The 20,753-nt window shown below is 54.5% G+C and overlaps 2 protein-coding genes across 8 annotated transcripts; both read right to left on the minus strand.

Annotated features, from left to right (window-relative positions):
• Positions 1 to 7,041: 7,041 nt before the first annotated feature.
• RAB3D (RAB3D, member RAS oncogene family) lies at positions 7,042 to 15,915 on the minus strand. 5 transcript variants are annotated; one of them, XM_036459779.2, is made up of 5 exons: positions 15,731 to 15,908; positions 14,188 to 14,431; positions 13,411 to 13,529; positions 13,197 to 13,321; positions 7,042 to 8,301 (listed from the first exon to the last, which is right to left on the minus strand). In XM_036459779.2, the coding sequence occupies exons 2-5, from the start codon at positions 14,413 to 14,415 to the stop codon at positions 8,114 to 8,116; spliced, it is 660 nt and encodes a 219-aa protein (XP_036315672.1). In that variant the 5' UTR covers positions 14,416 to 14,431; positions 15,731 to 15,908; the 3' UTR covers positions 7,042 to 8,113. The 5 variants fall into 5 exon arrangements, with proteins under 5 accessions (XP_036315672.1, XP_045445204.1, XP_036315674.1 ...); XM_045589248.1 differs by having other exon boundaries at positions 14,188 to 14,445; XM_036459781.2 differs by having other exon boundaries at positions 15,780 to 15,862.
• A 2,494-nt stretch (positions 15,916 to 18,409) lies between these two features.
• On the minus strand, positions 18,410 to 20,710 carry TMEM205 (transmembrane protein 205). Of its 3 annotated transcripts, none has more exons than XM_036459786.2 (4): positions 20,571 to 20,710; positions 20,023 to 20,131; positions 19,763 to 19,926; positions 18,410 to 18,776 (listed from the first exon to the last, which is right to left on the minus strand). In XM_036459786.2, the coding sequence occupies exons 2-4, from the start codon at positions 20,120 to 20,122 to the stop codon at positions 18,471 to 18,473; spliced, it is 570 nt and encodes a 189-aa protein (XP_036315679.1). In that variant the 5' UTR covers positions 20,123 to 20,131; positions 20,571 to 20,710; the 3' UTR covers positions 18,410 to 18,470. The 3 variants fall into 3 exon arrangements, with proteins under 3 accessions (XP_036315679.1, XP_045445210.1, XP_045445211.1); XM_045589254.1 differs by having other exon boundaries at positions 20,023 to 20,134; positions 20,543 to 20,675; XM_045589255.1 differs by having other exon boundaries at positions 20,646 to 20,665.
• Between the last annotated feature and the right edge of the window lie 43 nt (positions 20,711 to 20,753).

Here is a 20,753-nt window from a genome sequence, read left to right on the forward strand (position 1 = left end):
CTGAGAGGAGATTAACCAAAGAATTCAATGCATATATGCGTTACCTATGGACACAGACATAGGATGGTGAAGGCCTGCAGTGAGGAGGAACCAGGTGAAGGGAGGCAATGGGGAAAGAGGGGGGACATCTGTAATACTCTCAACAATAAAGGTTAAAATAAAAAATTTTAAATGCATACAGTTGTGTTCACAACCCCAATGCCATTATAACATCAGACTGAATATGGGTGTCTCCCCAAAATTTGTATGTTGAAACCTAATCCCCAAGGTGATGGTATTAGGAGGCGATGAGGTCATGAGTGTGGGGCCCTCAGCAATGGGATTAGTGCCCCTGTAATAGAGACTCCAAAGAGCTCCCTCCCCCCTCACACCATGGAGGACACAGTAATCTGCTGGCACCTTGGTCTTGAACTTCCCAGCCTCTGGCTCTGTGAGAATAAATGTTGTTTGTAACCCACCAAGGCTGATATTCTGTTACAGCAGCTTGAATGGTCTAAGACATCTAGACAACCAGCAGCCATTCTTTGACATCACCAAACCACACAGGCCTTCATCGAATTTCTCTAATTGGCTCAAAACGGCATTACATTTGGTTTCTTTGAATTGGGATCCAAACAAGCTCCACATGTTATGTGTGTCATGTCTTCCACGTCCCTTTCATTTGAATCCCAGCAGTCCTGAAATTAGAGCACGCATTGCAATCCTCTAGATCAGTGGTCGCTAAACTGCGGCTCGAGAGCCACCTGCAGCTCCTTGGCCCCTTGAGTGTGGCTCTTCCACAACATGCCCCGTGTGGGCGCGCACGTACAGTGCAACTGAAACTTCGTGGCCCATGCGCAGAAGTTGGCTTTCGGCTCTGAAATTGCAATCACCGTACTGTTGATATTTGGCTCTGTGGACTGATGAGTTCGCCGACCACTGCTCTAGATGTTTTGCTAAAGTCCCAATCCCTCCACCAGGGCTTCTGACTCAGGAGATCTTGAGGGCCAGGGATCTGCCTTCCTAACACGTTCACAGACAATGCTGCTGGCACAGGAAGCACACGTTGAGACACCCGCTGCTCTAGATTTCCTCCTTTTCCCCAACCCCGCCCACCTTTGGTTTGTTTTGGGAGGAGTGTGGAATGCTGGGAATTCCACACCTTCTGGTTTTGCTGCTTCTGCTCTGTGGTGCCTTTACCTGGTTCCCCTCTCCCCTGTATTTCCTGTGAATCACTTGTCCTCAGCCCTGGCTGGACACCGGAACCCCCTGGGAGTTTAACAAAACACTCAAGCTTGGTCCCCAGGGTTACCAAGCAAGGCCTGATGGACACAGAAGCCAATCCTATGGCTCTAGCTTCTCCTTTTTTCCTTTTTAAATATGCTTTTATTGATTTCAGAGTGGAAGGCAGAGAGGGGGAGAGAGGTAGAAACATCAATGAAGAGAGAGAATCACTGATCAGCTGCCTCCTGCACGCTCCACACTGGGGATCGGGCCCGCAGCCCCGACATGTGACCTGGAATCAAACTGCAACCTCCTGGTTCATAGGCCGGGCTATGGCGCTAGCTTTTGAGGAGGGGGGAAAAAAAGCTTTTATTGTGAGGTCAACTGCAAAGAGACAGGAAACAAGGCTCAAGTCTGTCTTCTCCTTCCAGGGCGTGGGGCAAGAATGAAGGGGTGTCATCCTGGCCAGGTAGCTTAGCTGGTTGGAGGGTGGTCCTAATACACCAAGGTTATGGGTTCAACCAGGGCACATACAAGTATCAACCAATGAGTCGAATCCAGCTTGGCTCAGTGGATAGAGCGTCAGCCTGCGGACTGAAAGGTCCTGGGTTCGATTCTGATCAAGGTTCCAGGCACATCCCTGGTGGGGGTGTGCAGGAGGCAGCTGATCAATGATTCTCTCATCGATGTTTCTAACTCTCTATCCCTCTCCCTTCCTCTCTGTAAAAAAATCAGTAAAATATATTTAAAAAAGAAAAACAGAGCCTAGCAGCCATTTCTACACAGGAGCCTCTCACACAAACTGCACTCCAGGGAGAAGCCTGCACTGAGCAGCCTGACTCTGCGCTGACTCGCCTGCCTGCACTGTCTGCCGTCTAAGCCAGCCCTGACACAGGAGTGCCTGGAACCCTACCTCAACCCACCGGACTGAGGCTTCCCATCCAACTGGCGCTGCAAAGCTCAGGTCAACTAGAGCAGTTCTAATTCTGACCAATCAGGTCAGTGCCTTTTGGGCCAATCAAACTGCCGAGGATTTGGAGTCCTCATTTGCATGAGGACACACCAATCAGGGGCCAGGGGTGGGGACTTGTGTCTATATAAGCCAGCTCTCCTGCGGCTCTGGGAGCACACTTTCCTTTCCACCCAAGACTGGAGGGAACGAACAGGCCGGAAGGCAGTGGAGCAGGTCCCTGCAGCACAGAGCAGACCAGCCACGAGCAGAGCTGCCTTGTGGGAGTGTGGCCTGGCTCCAGGGCTGCCTCACAGTTGTGCTGTGTCACCACTGAGATGTTTTGTACCGGATAATTTCTTTCTTTGCCACACCCCAAATTGGGGATTCCTATTGTTGAATTGGCACCAACATCCATCAGTTGACATTAGAACAGGATAGGGCCAGTTAGAGCTGGTTCTGTGGTGGCACCATCTCCCCATCTTTTGATTTAATTGGATTGGGCTGTGGCCTGGGCATGGGGACTTACTACCCAATGAAGGGGTGGCCACGGTCACTGCTAAGAATCAATAAAACAAGGGTTTCACCCACTGACCATAGCAGATTGAATGGATCCTTCCATTGGGGATTGCAAATGGTAATTTTTCCATCTTTCTTTTGGGGAGGATAATAAAATGGGCACAGTCATATTTGCTATTGTTGCCATCAACTGCCACTTTTTGTAAAACACACCTAGCTTTCTTTGGAACCAGCCCGCCTCTCAGATTTGCGTCTCTAAGCTAGGGGCGGGCAATCAGCCCCAAGCCAGCCAATCAGCATGTTTCATCTGTCTGACTTCAGTCATTGGTTCAGGCATGAACTGGGACCCGGGTGGCCAAGAAACCTGGTTTGGGGACGTTAACTAGGGTTACCAGGAAAGAGCAGCTTCCAGCATCCCCACAGCCCCCCACAACTCACATGGTTCAGAGGGGTGAGGGGTGGGCTACAGAGAGAAGGCACAGAGAGCAAGGATGAGAATCCTGGTACCGTATGCAAGTCTTTGGACCTCGCTCACGCAGGCTCTGCAGTCCATTCGTTCGCCGAACAAACATCTGTACAGTGCCTGCTGTGTGTCAGAAACAGTTTTTTACTCACACTTCTGACACCAAATATGTGGGGACTCTCCAGATCAAGCAAACCTGCAGGCATCTGCTGGGTGACCCACAGTTCAATTCAGTTCTGAAACCAACTGCCCAGAGTCCACATCAGAAGCCACAGGTTTAAGGGCTCAGTCCCCGGGGACTGGTCCCATCTCAGATGCCAGCGGCAAGTGTTGTGTCCCCCGGTGAGACACACCGCTGTCTGAGCTGGTTACAGGCAGGGGTTTCCCGCTGCCTTCCTTCCATTTCAGGCTTGATAACCAAATGACTCACCAAACTCAGGAAAGCACTTTACCCGTTACTACGTTTATTACAAAAGCTACGACTCAGAATAAGAACTTATTTAAAAACATAAATGAAAGCTACAGCTCAGGAGCGTGAGAGGGGAGACAAGCACTGGACAAGGAATGGGGAAGGGAGTGGGATGTCCATGCCTTCTCTGGGCAAACCACTCCCGGCACGGCCATGTGCTCACCAATGCGGAAGCTCTTCAGTAGGTTAGGGTTTTCATGGCGGCTTCCTTACAAAGACACGATTGATTAAGTCATTAGCCATTGGTGATTCACCCCATCTCCAGCCCCTCTTCTCCCAGGAGGCCAGGGGGCAGGACTGACAGTGCCCACCATCCAATCATGGCTAATCATGGCTTGGTCTTTCTGGAGGCCAACTCCCATCCTGAAGCTACCAAGCCCCTCCCCCAGCCTTCTGGTCAGCATGCAAAAGACACTTAGCCCTCCCTGTGGAGATAACGGGTTTTAAGAGATGTGTGCTAGCCCCAGCTGGCCCCGCTCAGTGGATAGAGTGTCTGTCAGCCTGTGGACTGAAGGGTCCCAGGTTTGATTCCCGCCAAGAGCATATACCTGGGTTGCTAGGAGGTGTGATGATCTTCTCTCATCATTGATGTTTCTATCTCTCTCTTCCTCTCTGAAATCAATAAATATATATATTTTTAAAAGAGCCCTAATTGGTTTGGCTCAGTGGATAGAGTGTCTGCTTTCGGACTGCTGACCGATGTTTCTAACCTTCTATCCCTCTCCCTTCCTCTCAGTAAAAAAAAAAAAAAAAAAAAAAAAAAAAAAAAAAAAAAATTAATAAAATATTTTGAGTGAGAGAGAGAGAGAGAGAGGTGCTAGGAACCAGGGACAAAGACCAAGTATTTCTTTTTTATTGTAGCAGACAGGAACAGAGCTGGGTGTGGCGGTGAAATATTTTTAAATCCCTGCATTTAGCTGACACTATTGGAGGAAATACATGTTGACATTAAATGAGAAAATGAGATAGTCTTTTATATTCCAGGGGCTCTGGGAAGGAGGGGTTGCAGTACTAAAGTACTACATTGTGGGGGAAGCAGCAATGAGAAGGTGAAACGTGTGGGGAGACCTGAAAGGGGACGTGAGTGAGGGGAGCTTTGTGACTCCCTGAGGTAGGAGAGTTCCAGGCTGAGGAACAGCGAGTTCGAGGGCCCTGAGGCAGGGGCCTGGTGTGTTCAAATAGCAGCCAGGGAGTCAATATGACCGGAGCAAAGCTAGTGGGAAAAGCTGAGAGGAGGGAGGTGGCTGATTAGGCCACACAGTGCCCTGTAGGCCACTGGGAGACTGGCATTTACTCCCAGGCGGTGGGAGCCATGGAGGGTCCTGAGGAGAGGGATGTGACCAGACTGGGTGCTCACAGGTGCCCCTCTGGCTGCTGTGGTGGACAGACCTTCCTCGTAGAATTAGTTGGAGCGACATTATCCTCCATGCCCTCCAGGCAGAGGAAGTTTCCGGAGCCAGCAGGGTGGCCGTGAGTTCCCGGTAGACAGCCCCAGGCCAGAGCCTCCGGGGACTCACCCGGGAGCTGCTCCATCCCGCTCGGCCCCCCGCCATCCGCTTGGCTGTGATTCCACCGCCCTCTTCCTGGAAATCGCATCTCACTAATGGAAATGAAAAAACAACCGCGTCTGGGCACAATGGCTTTAATTCTTTCTTCTTGCGGAGAAAAGTGCACCGTCTTTCCAGTGGCCATCAGAGAATCGCTGGCACAAGAGAACCACGTCCAGGATGGAGATGAGCGGGCCCAGGGCTCCCTCCGTAGTGTTTTTGGGGGATTGTGGGGGAGACGAAGCCGGCTGGCAGAATTAGCGCTTCCACATGGAGACCAAATTTCACCCTTTGCTTGTTTTTCTAAGTTTCGTTGGAGAGAATGACACAAGAATATGACCCCCAGAGAAGCCAGAAAAAAAAAGAAAGAAAAAAAAAAGAACCTCAGCAATCATGGCAATTTCCCACCGGGCGGCCTCTGGAAAGACAAGTTGCTAAAAGCAAGTGGTCAGAAGGGTCAGCACCCGGGCAGGACTCCCTGCCGCCGGGAGGTGGTTTTCCCACGGCCGTTGGCCTATTTCTGTTTGTAAACTCAACACGCCTCCCTTCTCTCCGTGACCCAGGAGCACATCCATGTCTGTTCCCCAGAGACTATCTTGAGCAATCCCGCCCCCACCACCACCACCAAACATCATGGAATAAAAACTTGCATTATTTTTAGAAGAAACAAAAATACATACTATGCTCCTACATGCTCCCCGGCCTTGAGAGAACCTGGAGGCAGCTGCCTGTTGTGACTTGAAGTTGAACGGTTGAAAAACTGTCTACACAGCCAAAACCGGTTTGGCTCAGTGGATAGAGCATTGGCCTATGGACTGAAAGGCCCCAGGTTCGATCCGGTCAGGGGCATGTACATTGGTTGCAGGCAAGTTCCCGGTGGGGGGTGTGCAGGAGGCAGCTGGTCGATGTTTCTCTCTCATTTGATGTTTCTAGCTCTCTATCCCTCTCCCTCTCTATAAAAAAAAATCAATAAAACATATATATATATATTTTTTAACTATTTTCATTTTTATGTCAAAGCAATGAACATTTCTGATTCCCACCCCAAGCACTCAGATCTTCTCACTTGATGGATCCTTTCGTCAGTCATTTAACAGGTTGGTGTCCCAAGATATCATCGCTTTGAAACTCTCCGGGCAGACCCGGATATGGGGTCCCCGGGACCCTCTAGAAACAGGTTCAATCTAGAGTTTCCAGAAAGGTGAGAGCTAAGGTTAGACTTGAACCAGGCCTTCCGGGTTCTGTGGAAGGCTACAGGAAGTCACCTCGCCAGCAGGGGCCGGGACAGGAGAATTGGTCTGGGCTGTCCTCACAGTGTCTGTCAAGTGGGGGGCGGAGAGGGGGGGGAGGATGTCTGCTAGTGTTCCAGGGGGCCATGGAGCTGAACGGGGTGTGTGTATGAAGATGGCAGATCCCCAGACTGCACATAATAACCTCCCAGCAGGAGCCGGGGGCAGCTGGGAACCCAAGCCTCAACCGGGGAGACTGACCCCGGCCCATCCCCTACCTGCCTGCCACTCCCGAGCTACATCATGAAGTGCAAGAGGCAGTAGCAGTTACACAACCCTACCCTCTCCCTCCTCCAGCCCACACCCCAAACATCCCTTAGAGTGGCTCCTCCGTTAGCAAAAAAAGGTCCCGTCTCCGGGCCTCCCCGATGGCTCGGCTCCGGGCCTCCCCGATGGCACGGCTCCGGGCCTCCCCGATGGCACGGCTCCGGGCCTCCCCGATGGCACGGCTCCGGGCCTCCCCGATGGCACGGCTCCGGGCCTCCCCGATGGCACGGCTCCGGGCCTCCCGATGGCACGGCTCCGGGCCTCCCCGATGGCACGGCTCCGGGCCTCCCGGACGGCACGGCTCCGGGCCTCCCGATGGCACGGCTCCGGGCCTCCCGGACGGCATGGCTCAGGAAGCAGACACTGCCTCCCCGGTGCCCACGGGGAAGGAGCCCACATCCTTAGGGCAGAGCCGCCGGGAGGGCGGGCTACGGGGACGTTGCTCCATTTCCTCCGCAAGCAGGATGTGCGATGTGGAAAGACCTTGCTTAAAACTTCACCCCGTGGGCCCAGGGAGGCAGGTTGGGGCGGGAGGGCGGGGGCTCCTGGGTCTGAGGTGAACTCCTGGCAAAAAAAAAGCCCCAAACAGGAAGGCGAGGGGGCTGGCGATTCTCTGCCTGGCCTCACGGTGCGTAATTCCAGAATTCAACCCTGGATCAGGGGCACCAGGGATCAGCCAACACAGTGGCAGGGTCGTGGAATTCTGGGGAAACTCAGAAGGCACTTCGGGGTCCCCAAAGCCCGGGGGGGGGGCGTTCTGTCCCCCCTTATCCCTTCACAACGGGTGAAGCTGCTTTAATACTGTTTGCAGACAGAGGATCTGCAGGCCAGAAGGGAGGGGTCTGCCAGGGCCAGCGTCACCGCCCCACCCTGGAGCCTTGAGATCAGAGAGGGACGGGCAGGCTCGGGATGGGAGCGGGGACCCTGAGCAAGGAGCCCCCTTCCGCTTCCCGCTTCCCGAGATGAGCTCGGAGAGCCTGCAGGGCGTGAGGAGGAAGGCTAACCCCCTTCAGCCAGCTCGTGAGCTCCAGACGACCAATGCCCGGCACGGAACGGACGTGGACAACGGCTCGAACCCAGAACGTGGCTCGAACCCAGAAGGCACTGTGGAAGCCCCACAGGCTGCCAGGCGCCCCCACGAATGCGCCTGGGAAGCAGCGAGCGTGTGCAGGTCAGCACCCCCAGACCCGCCTCTAACGCCGTCCCCAGGGTCAGGAGCTCCCTCGGGGAGCTGTGTGGGCAACTGGCGGCGGCGGTGAGAAAACGAGCCATGCGGGCAGTGAGGGGCAGCAGACAGCTGACGGGGGGAAGGGGGCGCCCTGAGCCTGGAAACAGCCCTTGTGGCTCATGCCTCAGTCACACTGCCTGCCAAGGCAGGAAGGGGTGGGTGGGGACGGGGTACCATCTCTAGCAGCTACAGCTGCTGGGCTGGGGAGGTGGGGCATCCCCCAGGGTGGGGCCTTTGCCGTTGCTGCCCGGGCTGGAGCTGGGGTCCAGGGACTCGTTCATCTTCTCACAGATGACATCCACCAGGCGCTCGAAGACCTGCTTCACGTTGATGTTCTCCTTGGCACTGGCCTCGAAGAACTCGAAACCTGGGCGGACATAAGTGGGGACACCTGTGAGACGCTACGAGGCACAGGCTGGGCCGTGGCATCATCCAGAGCTGGTTCCAAGCCCACGTCTGTCTGTTCTGCGGCTACGGGACCTTGGCTGAGTGCCTTAGTCTCTCTGAACCTCAGTGTGCATGTCTATACAATGGGAATTATGTTAAAAACCTGCGATAGTCCTGGCTGGTTTGGCTCAGTGGATACAGCGTCGGCCTGTGGACTGAAGGGTCCCGGGTTTAATTCCCATCGGGGTGCATGCTCGGGTTGCAGGCTCAATCCCCAGTGGTTGGGGGGGGGGGGATGCAGGAGGCAGTCAACCAATGATTCTCTCTCACCATTGATGCTTCTATCTCTTCCTCTCCCTTCCTCTCTGAAATAAAAACAAACAAACAAAAAACCTTGTGATAGAATCCCTGCTCTGAACTACCCTAAGAACCTCTTTGTCCCAAGGCAGTGGCTGCAGTAGTCCAGGTAGTAATTTTCCGGTGCCTAGAGGGACGGGTACCCACGGGTGGCTGCGACTTGCCTTCCACGCAGTTGTACCGCACAGGGAGGTCCCGCAAGGGCGCCCACAATGCTGGACATTTACATGGACTCTAGCAATGCTCTGGAAAATGTGCTTCCGACCAAGGAAAGCAAAGCTGAAGACGGGCTTCAGCCTGGGGGCTACCAGTCTGCAGCCGCTGTCGGGTTCCCCAGTGTTTGTGGGGAGTGTGTGATAAGTAGTTCCTGGCCGATAGAAGGCACTAAAAATGGTAATGGTGATGATGATGATGGTAATAATAATAATAGCCCTGACCGGTTTGGCTCAGTGGATAGAGCGTCGGCCTGCAGACTGAAGGGTCCCAGGTTCGATTCCAGTCAAGGGCATGTACCTTGGTTGCGGGCACATCCCCAGTAGGGGGCATGCAGGAGGCAGCTGATCAATGTTTCTAACTCTCTATCATCTCCCTTTCTCTCTGTAAAAAAAAATCAATAAAAATATATTTTAAAAATAAATAAATTAATAATAGTAATAATAATAATAATAAAGTGCTTATATAATGCTTACTATGTGTCAGGCACTTTTCTAAGTGCTTTGCATAAATAAACATCTTTAATGATGCTCTGAGGTTCATCCTATTATAACCCATTCTATAGATGAGGAAACTGAGGCACAGAGAAGGAAATTTGCTTATTTAAATTCACATCGGTAATACCAGGCTGCCTTGCTCAAACAACAGTTAACATTAAATAAATATTCTAATGTAATAAAGAAAGAATCATAAATATTCCTGCTGCACCACCTTGGGTCTCTGCTGGCTGGCTCCTTCCGGGGTGGGAGGCTGGGAGGCAGCTCTGAGTATATTCTCAGTGGCTGTCATGACTTGTTTGCCCTCCCAAAGGTGGGAGGCGGAACAAATGCTTTGCTTAAGGCCCCTCAGCTACAAAAAGCAGCTAGCCAGCCTAAAAATCACGGGTACATGACGACCCTTCCCACACCCCCAAAAGTTTGGTTAAGCATCTGCCTGCAGGGAACTATCCCTGAGAGGTCCCCGATGTGTCCCCACCTGCCACACCCCCCAAGGTGGGCCAGAAATGCAAACCAACACCCGCCACATTACACACAGCACAGGGTAAACGGGCCTCTGCCCCAGCACTTGTCATGCCGCACTATAAAAATGTAATTAAGCCGCTGAGGCCGGTTTGGCTCAATGGATAGAGCGTTGGCTTGGGGACTGAAAGGTCCCGGGTTCGATTCCGGTCAAGGGCATGTATCTTGGTTGCGGGCACATCCCCAGTAGGGGGTGTGCAAGAGGCAGCTGATCGATGACTCTCTCTCATCGATGTTTCTAACTCTCTATCTCTCTCCCTTCCTCTCTGTAAAAATCAATAAAATATATTTTTATTAAAAAAATGTAATTAAGCCGAAACCAGTTTGGCGCAGTGGATAGAGCGTCGGCCTATGGACTGAAAGGTCCCGGGTTCCATTCCGGTCAAAAGCATTTACCCTGGTTGCAAGCACATCCCCAGTAGGGGGTGTGCAAGAGGCAGCTGATCAATGTTTCTCTCTCATCAATGTTTCTAACTCTATCCCTCTCTCTTCCTCTCTGTAAAAAATCAAGAAAATATATTTTAAATTTAAAAAAATGTAATTCAATAGTTAGGTGTGTAATTACAGGCTCCCTATCCGTCTCCGCTACTAGACCACCAGCTCCAAGAGGGCAGGATTTCTGTCTGTCTTGTCCACTCCGCAGCCAGTGCCTGGCACAGAGCAGGCATTAGGGAACCACTTACGCAATGACTGGATGGATGGATAGATGGATGGATGAATGAATGATGAATGAATGAATGAATGAATGCATGCATGCTAGAGGTAGGATATGAACTCAGACCTTCTTCTCTGAACCTAGTGATCATCAATGGCACCCCACTGTCTTCCTGGGCAAACCTAGCCTTTCCTTCAAATATGTGTGGCTTCTCTCAATCTGGATCCTTTTTTCTAAGTGTTTTTTTCTCATCATAAATATTTGCTAGAGAAAGCTAGAAACTGCTGAAAAGTATCAAGACAAATATGAAAGCCATTTGTCGTTTCATCACCCAGAGACAATTACTATTGATGTTTTGATATTTAGCTTTCTACTTTAAAAAATACAAATACAGCCCTCGCCAGTTTGGCTCAGTGGATAGAGCGTCTGACTGTGGACTGAAGGGGCCCAGATTCGATTCCGGTCAAGGGCACCTGACTGGGTTGTGGGCTCGATCCCCAATAGGAGTCCTGCAGGAGGCAACCAATCAGTGATTCTCTCTCATCACTGATGTTTCTCTCTCTTCCTCTCCCTTCCTCTCTGAAATCAATAAAAAATTAATTTTTAAAAAATGCATAATTGTTGGGCTTGGGTTTGTAGGTTGTGTGTATGAGGGGGTTTTCTTTTTTTACAAAATTGGGATTAAATTCCATCTTCTGCTTTGTCCTCTGGCATTTTAAACTTAATGACAGAGTGGGAAGTCCCCCCTCAGCCCTGGCACTAGATGTCTCTGCAAGAGGGTGTGGGCGACACCCACAAGGACCCTAGCCCACGAAAGGACTCCCCAGGAAGTGAGACCAGGCTAGAGTTCCCAGAAAGCACCAGGGCCAGAGGAGTGGGTAAAGGACACCTCGAGGGGGCAAAGAGCCCCAAACCTCGAGTGGAAGATGTCCCAGAGAACAAAGACCCCGTTTCTCCAACAAACGGATGGCAAGAAAAAAGAGGAAGGGGACCAGGACAGCCCAGGGGCCCTTGGGCTTTTTCTGTAAAGGGCCAGAGAGTAGGTATTTCAGACGTGGTGGGCCATAGTGCTTAGTTTTCTATGCAAGCATCAACAATAGTTCACGGTCATACCAGCTAGCGCTGAGATGCAACCTACTCATGTGCCGGACGCTGTTATAACTGCTTCACCCGTCGGAACTCACTTGGTCCTCAGTTATCAGAAGGTGGGGCTGTTACTATCTCCACATGACACATAGGGGCATGCAGGCCCAGAGAGCTGGAGTCACCCGCACACGATCCCAAAGCGACTGGGAAATAACACAAGTTAATGTTCAACCGAGGCCAGCGTTTGCCTATTTAATCTTCCTAATAGCCCTACGAAGTAGGCACGGTTTCGCTTCTGTCTCCTAGGGGAGGCTCTGAGCCCTCGGTCACACAGCAGTGGGCCGCAGACTGGGATTCTAGCTGCACTCTGGGTCCTCAGCACGCCCTACCCTACAGTGGTTACACTGCCTCCTGTAAGGAAAGTCCTGGGAGGGCCTAGAATACTGGAATATTCCAGGACAAGGTTTTCATTGAGCTTAAGAGAATTCATTCATCACCTGCTCCAAAAAGGTAAACTGAAAAAGTCCCCCTCCCACCCTGGTTTCCAGCCACCCAGTTTTCTCAGACTCAGAGGTCACTTCTGTGATTAGATCCGCCTGTATCCTCCCAGAGTTCCTTTAGGCAAACATGTTCTTATTCTCATCCTTTTTATACACTAATGGAGGGGGAGGGGTCCCCCTCAGCCCAGCCTGCACCCTCTCACAATCAGGGGACCCCCCTTGAAATCCGGGGCCACTGGCTCCTAACGGCTCACCTGCCTGCCTGCCTGCCTGAAGGCCCTAACGGCTCCCCTGCATCTGAGGCGTTGTCCAGAAGACATCCGGTCTTATTAGCCTACGACCCTTTCATCAGTATAGATGCAGGCGTTGGCCCACTCCAGAATGCAGGCCAATTCCGGCCCACGGCCTGTTTGGTAAATAACGTTTTCCTGGCAGTCACACTCACTCTCGGGTGTATCATCTATGTGCCTACTTTCAGGCAGGAGTGAATCGCTGTGAGAGACCCTCCGCCCAAAGCCATTTCCTCTCTGGCCCTTTGAGCAAATGTTTGCCGACCGCTGCCGGCACTAAAGGGAGCGGCCACTGTTCTGCAGTTTGCTTTTGCCTCTGAGCCACAGCTCCCAGGAGCCTCGCCGTACCTGCGGCCGCGCCGCGTTTTGCCACGTGAACATGCTTTCTGTTTTGTGGCTTCCTCCTCTGTGAGACACCTGGGAGGCTGCCAAGGCTTCCCTGCCACTAGCAGCCCTGTGATTGGACATACGCGCCGTTTCCCACATGGGTGAGGATATTTGTGGGGTAAATAAAAAAGACTGTCCAGAGGCAGTCTCCTGAGTCTGCGTTCCTAGGGGGGACAGCAGTCAGGGAGGGGGGTCGATGGGGGAACCCCCTGGAATGAAGTGGAGAAGGTGGCACACATGTGGGCATTTCTCTGGCCAGACCGTCAAAGAGCAGAGGGCTGGAGCCTGCGGCTGGACCCGGGTCTGAGCGTGAGGACAGGGGCTTGTTCTGGGAAGGCCAGGGCCCACCGCCCAGGCTGGGCACTCACCGAGGTCATCGGCGAGCCTCCGGCCGTCCTCCTCGAGCACCACGCGCTCATCCTCCAGGTCACACTTGTTCCCCACGAGGATGACCTGCGCGTTGTCCCAGGAGTAGGTCTTGATCTGGGTGGCCCTGTGGGGTGTGAGGGCTGTCAGGCCAGCGATTTGGGGGGGAGAGGGGGAAGGCCAAGGTCAGGGGACCAGCAGTCAGCAGGCACTCACCAGTCCTGCACGGCGGCAAAGGACTCCTGGTTGGCGACGTCGTACATGAGCAGGAAGCCCATGGCTCCCCGGTAGTAGGCCGTGGTGATGGTTCGGTAGCGTTCCTGTCCCGCCGTGTCCTGGGGAAACCGTGGGGTCAGCCGGTGAGGGGTGGCCGCACCCCTGCAGGGCCCTGCCCTCACTGCCCCCGTTTGATGGGAGGAGCAGGGCCTGCCTCTGCCGGCTCCAGTCTGGTGTGAGCATGGCCCTGAGCCTGAGGAGCTCCCCGTCTGAGCGGCCAGTGCCTCTCACAGACTTATAAGCCTCTTGACCGCATCTCCGAGAACCAACGCAATGACCACACATAGGAGCCACTCAGGGTAGAGGAGACCGAACATCTTGATGCACACACCTGGCGCTCGTTACCATGACAACTGTTACCAATGGCTGCACGTTGGGGGTGCGGTGGAGGGTGAGGGTGGCTCTGACACCTGGCAGGCTCAGTGGGGGCCTCTGGGCTCACCCCTGAGAGGTACCCAAACCCCTTTCCCATTAGCCACCAGGGCTTCTAACCGCCTTGGGTGACTGCTGACTCCCCCTCAGACCTCACAGGGCAGGTATCCTCTCACCCTGAGGAATCAATTCGCTCACAGATAATACTCCCCTTCTCTTCGCCTCTACTCCATGCCCCCTCCCCGCCTCGGGACCCCTTCCCACGGCCCTGCGCCTCCCCGTGGGCGTCCCAGAGGGGACTGCAGGCCCCCTCGGCCGCAGAGTCGGGCACAGCGGCGGGCGCACCCATATCTGCAGCTTGATCCTCTTGTCGTGGCGGTAGACGGTCTTGACCTTGAAGTCGATGCCCACGGTGCTGACGAAGGCGGGCGTGAAGGAGTCGTCTGCGTAGCGGAACAGGAAGGACGTCTTGCCCACGCTGCTGTTGCCAATGAGCAGGAGCTTGAACATGTAGTCGAAGTTCTGGTCCGCTGCGTCGCGTGGGCTGGTGGTGGGGTCTCCAGCGGACGCCATCCTGGGGGGAAGCCTCCTGCGGGGGGAGGCCTGGAGCCCTGCCGGGAAATAGAAGACAGGTAACCCGGGGTCAAGTCCCGGTTCTGCCACTTGGAGGCCAAGCGACTCTGCAGGACGCAGAAAATGGGGACGTTTGGCAAATGCAAGGGCCCAGGGTGGGGGGCGCGAGGCAGCCTCCTCTGGCCGCGGAGGAACCAGACCCTGAGAAAGTGCAGGTGTGGACTTTGCCCCCTGGTGAGCAGCCAGTGTGGCCGGGGTGTGAGCTGGGGGAGGGGGCCTGCCAGCTGGATAGAGCCCCCCCCCCCCCTTGCAGGCTGGGTGTTGACTTTGGCAGGTGTCAGCCACCACCAGGGTGCCTACCCTGCCCCCCATCCAAGCTGAGCTTAACCCCTTCCCTGATCCCCAGGGGAGGGGATTATCAGTAGGTTCAGCCCAGAGGTTGCAGGGATCCGGCCAGGGGATCAGCCCAGCTCCGGCCCGGCCATGGTTACTGCCACCTTCTGTTTGTCAAAGGGGCCGGGCCCGTATGGTTCTGGAGAGAGCTGACTCAGCCCGCCCCAGCCCCAGCCCAGGGAGGCTGCTGGGGTGATGATGGTCCTCGGCCACCTGGTAACCAAGAGCCCTGCTGCCAGGGCCACCACGCCTGGTCCTGTCCCCCCTGGCATTGTGTCCCCACCGCAGGCTGCTTCGCCGGGCCCGGGACGTGCCCCAGCCCTCGGGCCGCCCCAGCCCTCAGCTGCCCCAGCCGTCTGGCCACATGGGGAGTGAGGTTCCAGAAGGCCTGGGCGAACGGAGGGCACCCCAGGGAGATACTCCCCGCAAAGCTCTTCCTCGTCTGCCTGCCCGTGGGGCTTTTTTCCACGTGAAAGGAGGACACAGCCGGCCCCCCTTCCTGCCCGGCCCTCGGCCCCACCCCGTGTTCCGGGAGAACGAGTTTGAGGGGAAGACCAGAGACAGGAAGCCTGTCCCCAGGCTGGGCAGGGCTGCCAGGCTGGGGCCCCGTCCCCGCCCCAGCCCCAGCCCACCTGTCCGCCGGCCCATCCTCCCTGGCCCCGCACTGGGCAAGGGCCCCCGGATTTGGCCCTTTCCCTCCTGCCGGATCTGGAGGGGCCCAGCAGGTGCAGGGTGGCTCTGGAGCTCCCCCCCCCCCATCACCATATGGTCCCATCTCCGGTTCCCAGCGGGGATCCGGGAGCCCCCGCATCCCAGGCACGTTCTCCGAGGAGCCCAGCTGGGTGGGGGCGAGGGGGAGGCGTCCCCCGCGGCCAGCCTTTGCCCTCCCGGGGCCTCCCCCGTCCCCTTGTCCCCCCCAGACCTGATGGGACGCAGAGGGGCGGGGCGGGCGCTCCCTCCGAGGGGGTCACCTGGAGCGGGTCGTGGCCCGCGGGGTCTCCGCCTCCGGACTCGCTGCGGCTCTGCCCTCGGCCGCCGCCGTCCCGACCGCGACCGCGACCCCGATCCCGCCGCCGCCGCCGCAGCCACCGGATCCCCGGGCTCCGCCCCGGCGGGAGGGAGGGCCGCTCCCGGGGGCGGGGGGCGGGGCCGGGCGGGGCCGGGGCCGGGCGGGACTCAAGGAAAGTGGGGAGAGGGTGGAAGCGGCACCCCGAGTTCAGAGGTCCGGAGCTCCCCCTGCACCCGCCCCGACTATACACTGCTTATAAAACTCCTACTGGGTGCAGAGCGATTGAGCGCGTGCGGGATTCTGGAGCCAGGTTCGAGGCCCAGCTCCACCGCTTTCTGCCCCTGTGACTTTGGAGAAGTTCCTTAGCCTCCCTGGGCCTCAGTTTCCGCAACTGTCAAATGGTTGAACTCAACACGAGAGTCTCCACCTCGCAGGGTTGTGTACGGGTTCTGGCCTGAGAATTAGTGTTTGTAATCGCAGTGCGCCTGACCACAGAGTGGTCCCTTTGCCAAATACTCTTAAGGGCCCTTGGGATTCATTTCCACTTTATGGATAAAGAAACTGAGGCTCAGCCGAAACCGGTTTGGCTCAGTGGATAGAGCGTCCGCCTGCGGACTGAAGAGTCCCGGGTTCGATTCCGGTCGGGGGCATGTACCTGGATTGCGGGCACATCCCGGGTAGGAGGTGTGCAAGAGACAGCTGATCGATGATTCTCTCATCGATGTTCCTAACTCTCTATCCCTCTCCTTTCCTCTCTGTAAAAAATCAATAAAATATATATATATTTTAAAAAAGAAAGAAAGAAAGAAAGAAAGAAAGAAAGGAACTGAGGCTCAGAAAGGATCAGCTCCTTGACCGAGGCCACACAGTATGAAAATTTGGCACATCCAGCCCTAACGAGGTCCTAGAGGTGTTTTTGTTTGTTTGTTTGTTTGTTTTTTATGCCAGCAGGAGAGGATGTGCAGTGATAGCAGCTTAGGCTTTGCTGGTGTTCAAATTCCACCAACTCCACCTGAAGCCACTGTTGAACATCTCTGAGCACCACTGCTTCATGAAACAGCAGATGCCTCTGAGGACTGCCGTGAGAAGGAACAAAAATGACATGCATCAGTCAGGAAGGAGTGGCATATGCTCAGTAACAAGCAGCCCAAAAACTTCAATGGCACCCAACATTTAAGGTGTGCTTCTCACACTGGTCATTGTGGAGAAGGGAGAATGTGGCAAATCGTGCACTGGCTTTCTGTGGGTCAACCTCTCTTTGAAAATATCAAATGGAAAAGTCTGGGGTAAACAATTTCTATGTTTAAAATTGTGTACCATTCTGAATAGCATGACAAAATCTTGCGCTATCTTGCTCCATGCAACCTGAATGTGAATTACCCGTGTCCACCATATCCACGCTGTGGACACTCCCCACCCATGAGTCACTTAGTAGCCATCTCAGGTATTAGACCAAATGTCACGGTGTCACAGTGCTGGTGTTCAAGTAACCCTTATTTTACTTAATGACCCAGCCCCACCGCTGTTGTTCAGTGGTTCAGTGTCACCCTGTGCACCAAGAGGTCGCCAGTTCCATTCCCAGTCAGGGCACATGCCCAGGTTGCAGGCTCGATCCCCAGAGGATGGTGTGCAGGAGGCAGCCAGTCCATGTTGATGTTTCTCTCTCATGAATGTTTCTACCTTCCTTTTCCTTCCTTTCTCTCTCTCTCTCTAAAAAAGAAGAAATTTAAAAAACCCATAATTTAAAAAATAATAATAATGACCCCCAAAGCACAAGAGTAGTGATGCTGGCAATTCAGACATTCCAGAGAAGCCATAAAGAGCTTTAATTGAAAGGTATGTGTGGATAGGAAAAAATCATAATATATACAGGATTTGGTACTATCCATGGTTCAGGCAATCACAGGTCTTAGAATTATCCCCCATGGATAAGGGACCATTATACCCTTCTCTCTCTCTCTCTCTCTCTCTCTCTCTCTCTCTCTCTCTCTTTTTTAATCCTCATCTGGGGATATTTTCCCATTGATGTTAAAAGAGCGTGGAAGGGAAGTAGGAGGGGAGAGAGAAAACATCAACATGAGACACATAAATTGGTTGCCTCCTTCGCACGTGCCCTGACGAGGGCTGGGGATCAAGCCTGTAACCGAGGTACATGCCATTGACCAGGAACCGAACCTGAGATCCTTTTGGTCCAAGGGCTGACTCCCTCACCACTGAGAAAAACGGGCTAGGGTGTACCCTTCTCTTTGGAAATGACTGTTGGGGTTTGTTTACATTTCATTGGCCAAAGCAAGACACATGGCCATCCCCAATTCAGTGGGGTTGAAAATATGCTTGTCTCCTAGGGATCAGAACCAGCGATGGCTACAATAATATATGGTGCCAGCATGTGAATGATTACCTCCAGTGCCCATGTGTTGGCACACAGTGGGTGCTCAGCACATGGGCACTGTGATAGGAAGAGCTTAGGGGCTGTAACAGCTAACACTCCAAATCACCACGGGGAGTGTGAACGGAGAAACAGAGGCGCTCGCTTCCACTCTTGTCCACCTTTCCCCCTGCTTTCCAGTGGGAGAAAAAGGACAGCAGCCATTTCCAAAGATGGGTTTATTGAGATCTTGGGGCTCCAGCAGAGACGAAGTAGCAGTGGGTGCTACAGGCTCTTAAGATTCAGGGCAAGGCCAGCCAGACAGAGCCCATTGCTCAGGAGGCAGCCCAGATTGCAAATGGAGGACAGGCCGTGGTAGCGGAAGAAGATCTGGCGGAGGGCGCTGTACTTGGGATCCTGCTCCCGCAGCTGGCGGTAGAGGTCCGGGCCCTGGTGGCGGCCTGGGACCTCCCCACCCAGGCCCTGCTTCTTCTCAATGGCCTGCAGGGCCCACATGGCCGCTGTGGTGCGATGCTCCAGCCAACGGGCATTGATGGTGGCGAGTGTGAGACTCAGGAACATCAGGCAGAGCTGTTGGAAGTAGTGGGAGGTGAGCCATACCTGGAAGAGGGGCCTTCTGCATCCTCAAGGTCCAGAGGGGCTGGGGGACAGCAGAGGGTCAAAGCTGGGCCTCCCACTCCTTCCACAACCCAGATTAGGGAGCCCCCCCCCCCCCCCCACACACACACCAGAGCTCCAGGTCTAACAATCTGAAGCTGGCAGGAAAAGCTCCATATCAGCACCCCCCAAACCTTCTGAGCCTCCTCTTCTCTGACAGTCAGACTGGACGTTTCCAGGATGCAGCCTTGTGTCCTCTTTTCCCACAAACTGACGGTATCTCAGAGCAGGACCTCTCTTCCCCAAATTGGAACCGCACAATAACTGCCCCCCTCGCTCCCCCAAAAGAGAGAACCTAAGACAGGGTCCATCTCCTCTGTGGCCCCAGCCCAGATTCCAGAAGCAGCCACTGGGCCCACAGGGAGTGAATAAAAAGCCCTTAAAGTGCTAGTTACCCATAATACACTCCAGTGTCTATGGGATTATTCTTGAAATCCCTGTCAGGCTTTACCTGCTCACATCTGAGGAACACAATGGAGGCAGTGGGAGGGCGGGATAGAGAAATATGAGATGCAGGGAAGGTCCCTTGCCTGGTAATTGGGAAAATGCGTGGATGGGGGTGGGGGACTTTAAATTCCCAGTCAGGCTAGTTTTGAAACAATGAGCTGGGGTCAGTGCCCCAGCCCAGCTGAGTCACCCCAGCTTGGCAGCAGGCCCAACCAGAGGGAGGCGAGGGAGCAGCAGCCAGCAGATAGGGGAATAGGATAGACAGGGCTGCTGGGGATGGCTATGCAGGCTGTGGACTGCTCACAGGTGTACAGAGCCCAAGCTTTGTATCCACCAGGAAGAAGGCACAGTTTTGTTGTGATGTAATTCTCACAAAGGAGGGGCCGTAGGAGCTCAGAGGGGTACTGGGAAGGAGTCTTCTTCAGAGGGTAGTGAAGCCCAAGTCTGCATACCTGGCTGGTCTCCCAGAATGTGAGCTGAGCCCAGGCGTGTTGTGGAAACAAGACGCAGAGGTTGATGAAGGCACAGCCCATAGAGATGTGAAAGTAGAATGGGAAGAGCTTGCTCTGCACAAGACCGAAGGTATGCCGTGGAAGGCCTCGGAAGAGCAGGAAGCCTGTGGAGTGTAGGCATCCCTTAGGACACTCCAGGTCCTGCTCTCATTCCTGCCCCCGCCCTGCGTATCCATGACGTCCAGTACGAGGGTCCCTACCTGAGAAGAAGGTCACCCACATTTGCATGCCCCAGGCCCCGGACAAGACCAGGAGATGGACCACCTTAGTCAGGCTTGCCAGGTCCCCGCCTTCCTCCATCTTGCGGGCCTGGGAAGGAGGTACCGAGTGGCTCAGAGCTTTACCTTTGGCCTTCAGCCCCTGTGAGCCTGCGCAAGGCCGGGATCACCAGGAATAAGGGTCGGGCCCTGCGACCCCCCCCCCCCGACCCCATCTCTCTAAATGTCAGCCCTCAAGATCTCAGCCTCTCTGGACCCCAACACTCATGCCATCTCCGACACCCCCAAGTTTCAGCCCCACCAGCTCAAACTCGTCGCCCTAGATCTTCTGAGATCACCTCAGTGACTCTCAAATATCACGTCGGGATCCCAGTTCTAACAGCAAAGATCCTGCTCCCATAACTACATCCAGATATCTGTATGAAGATCCCCCAAAGCACCCCGGCTCCATCTAATCCTGAGAAACCCCCAAATCTCATCCCAGAGACATCGATCCCAACAATAGGAATCCGGACTTCAACCCGCAATACCCAGGAGTCCGAGACCAGAGGCCGATCTCGGGGGCCAGCGGGCCGGGCCCGGTACTTTACTCCCAGGATCCTCACCACCTCTCCTCGTGGGACCAAGAACTCGTCCCGCCTCCCAGCTGAACCCGAAGCCAATCCGATCGTAACCTGCTGCCTTCTGTACAGCCCCCTTAGCTATCGACTAAT

This window comes from Pipistrellus kuhlii, unplaced genomic scaffold (assembly GCF_014108245.1).
Source record: "Pipistrellus kuhlii isolate mPipKuh1 unplaced genomic scaffold, mPipKuh1.p scaffold_m20_p_30, whole genome shotgun sequence".
In the NCBI taxonomy this organism is placed as follows: domain Eukaryota; kingdom Metazoa; phylum Chordata; class Mammalia; order Chiroptera; family Vespertilionidae; genus Pipistrellus; species Pipistrellus kuhlii.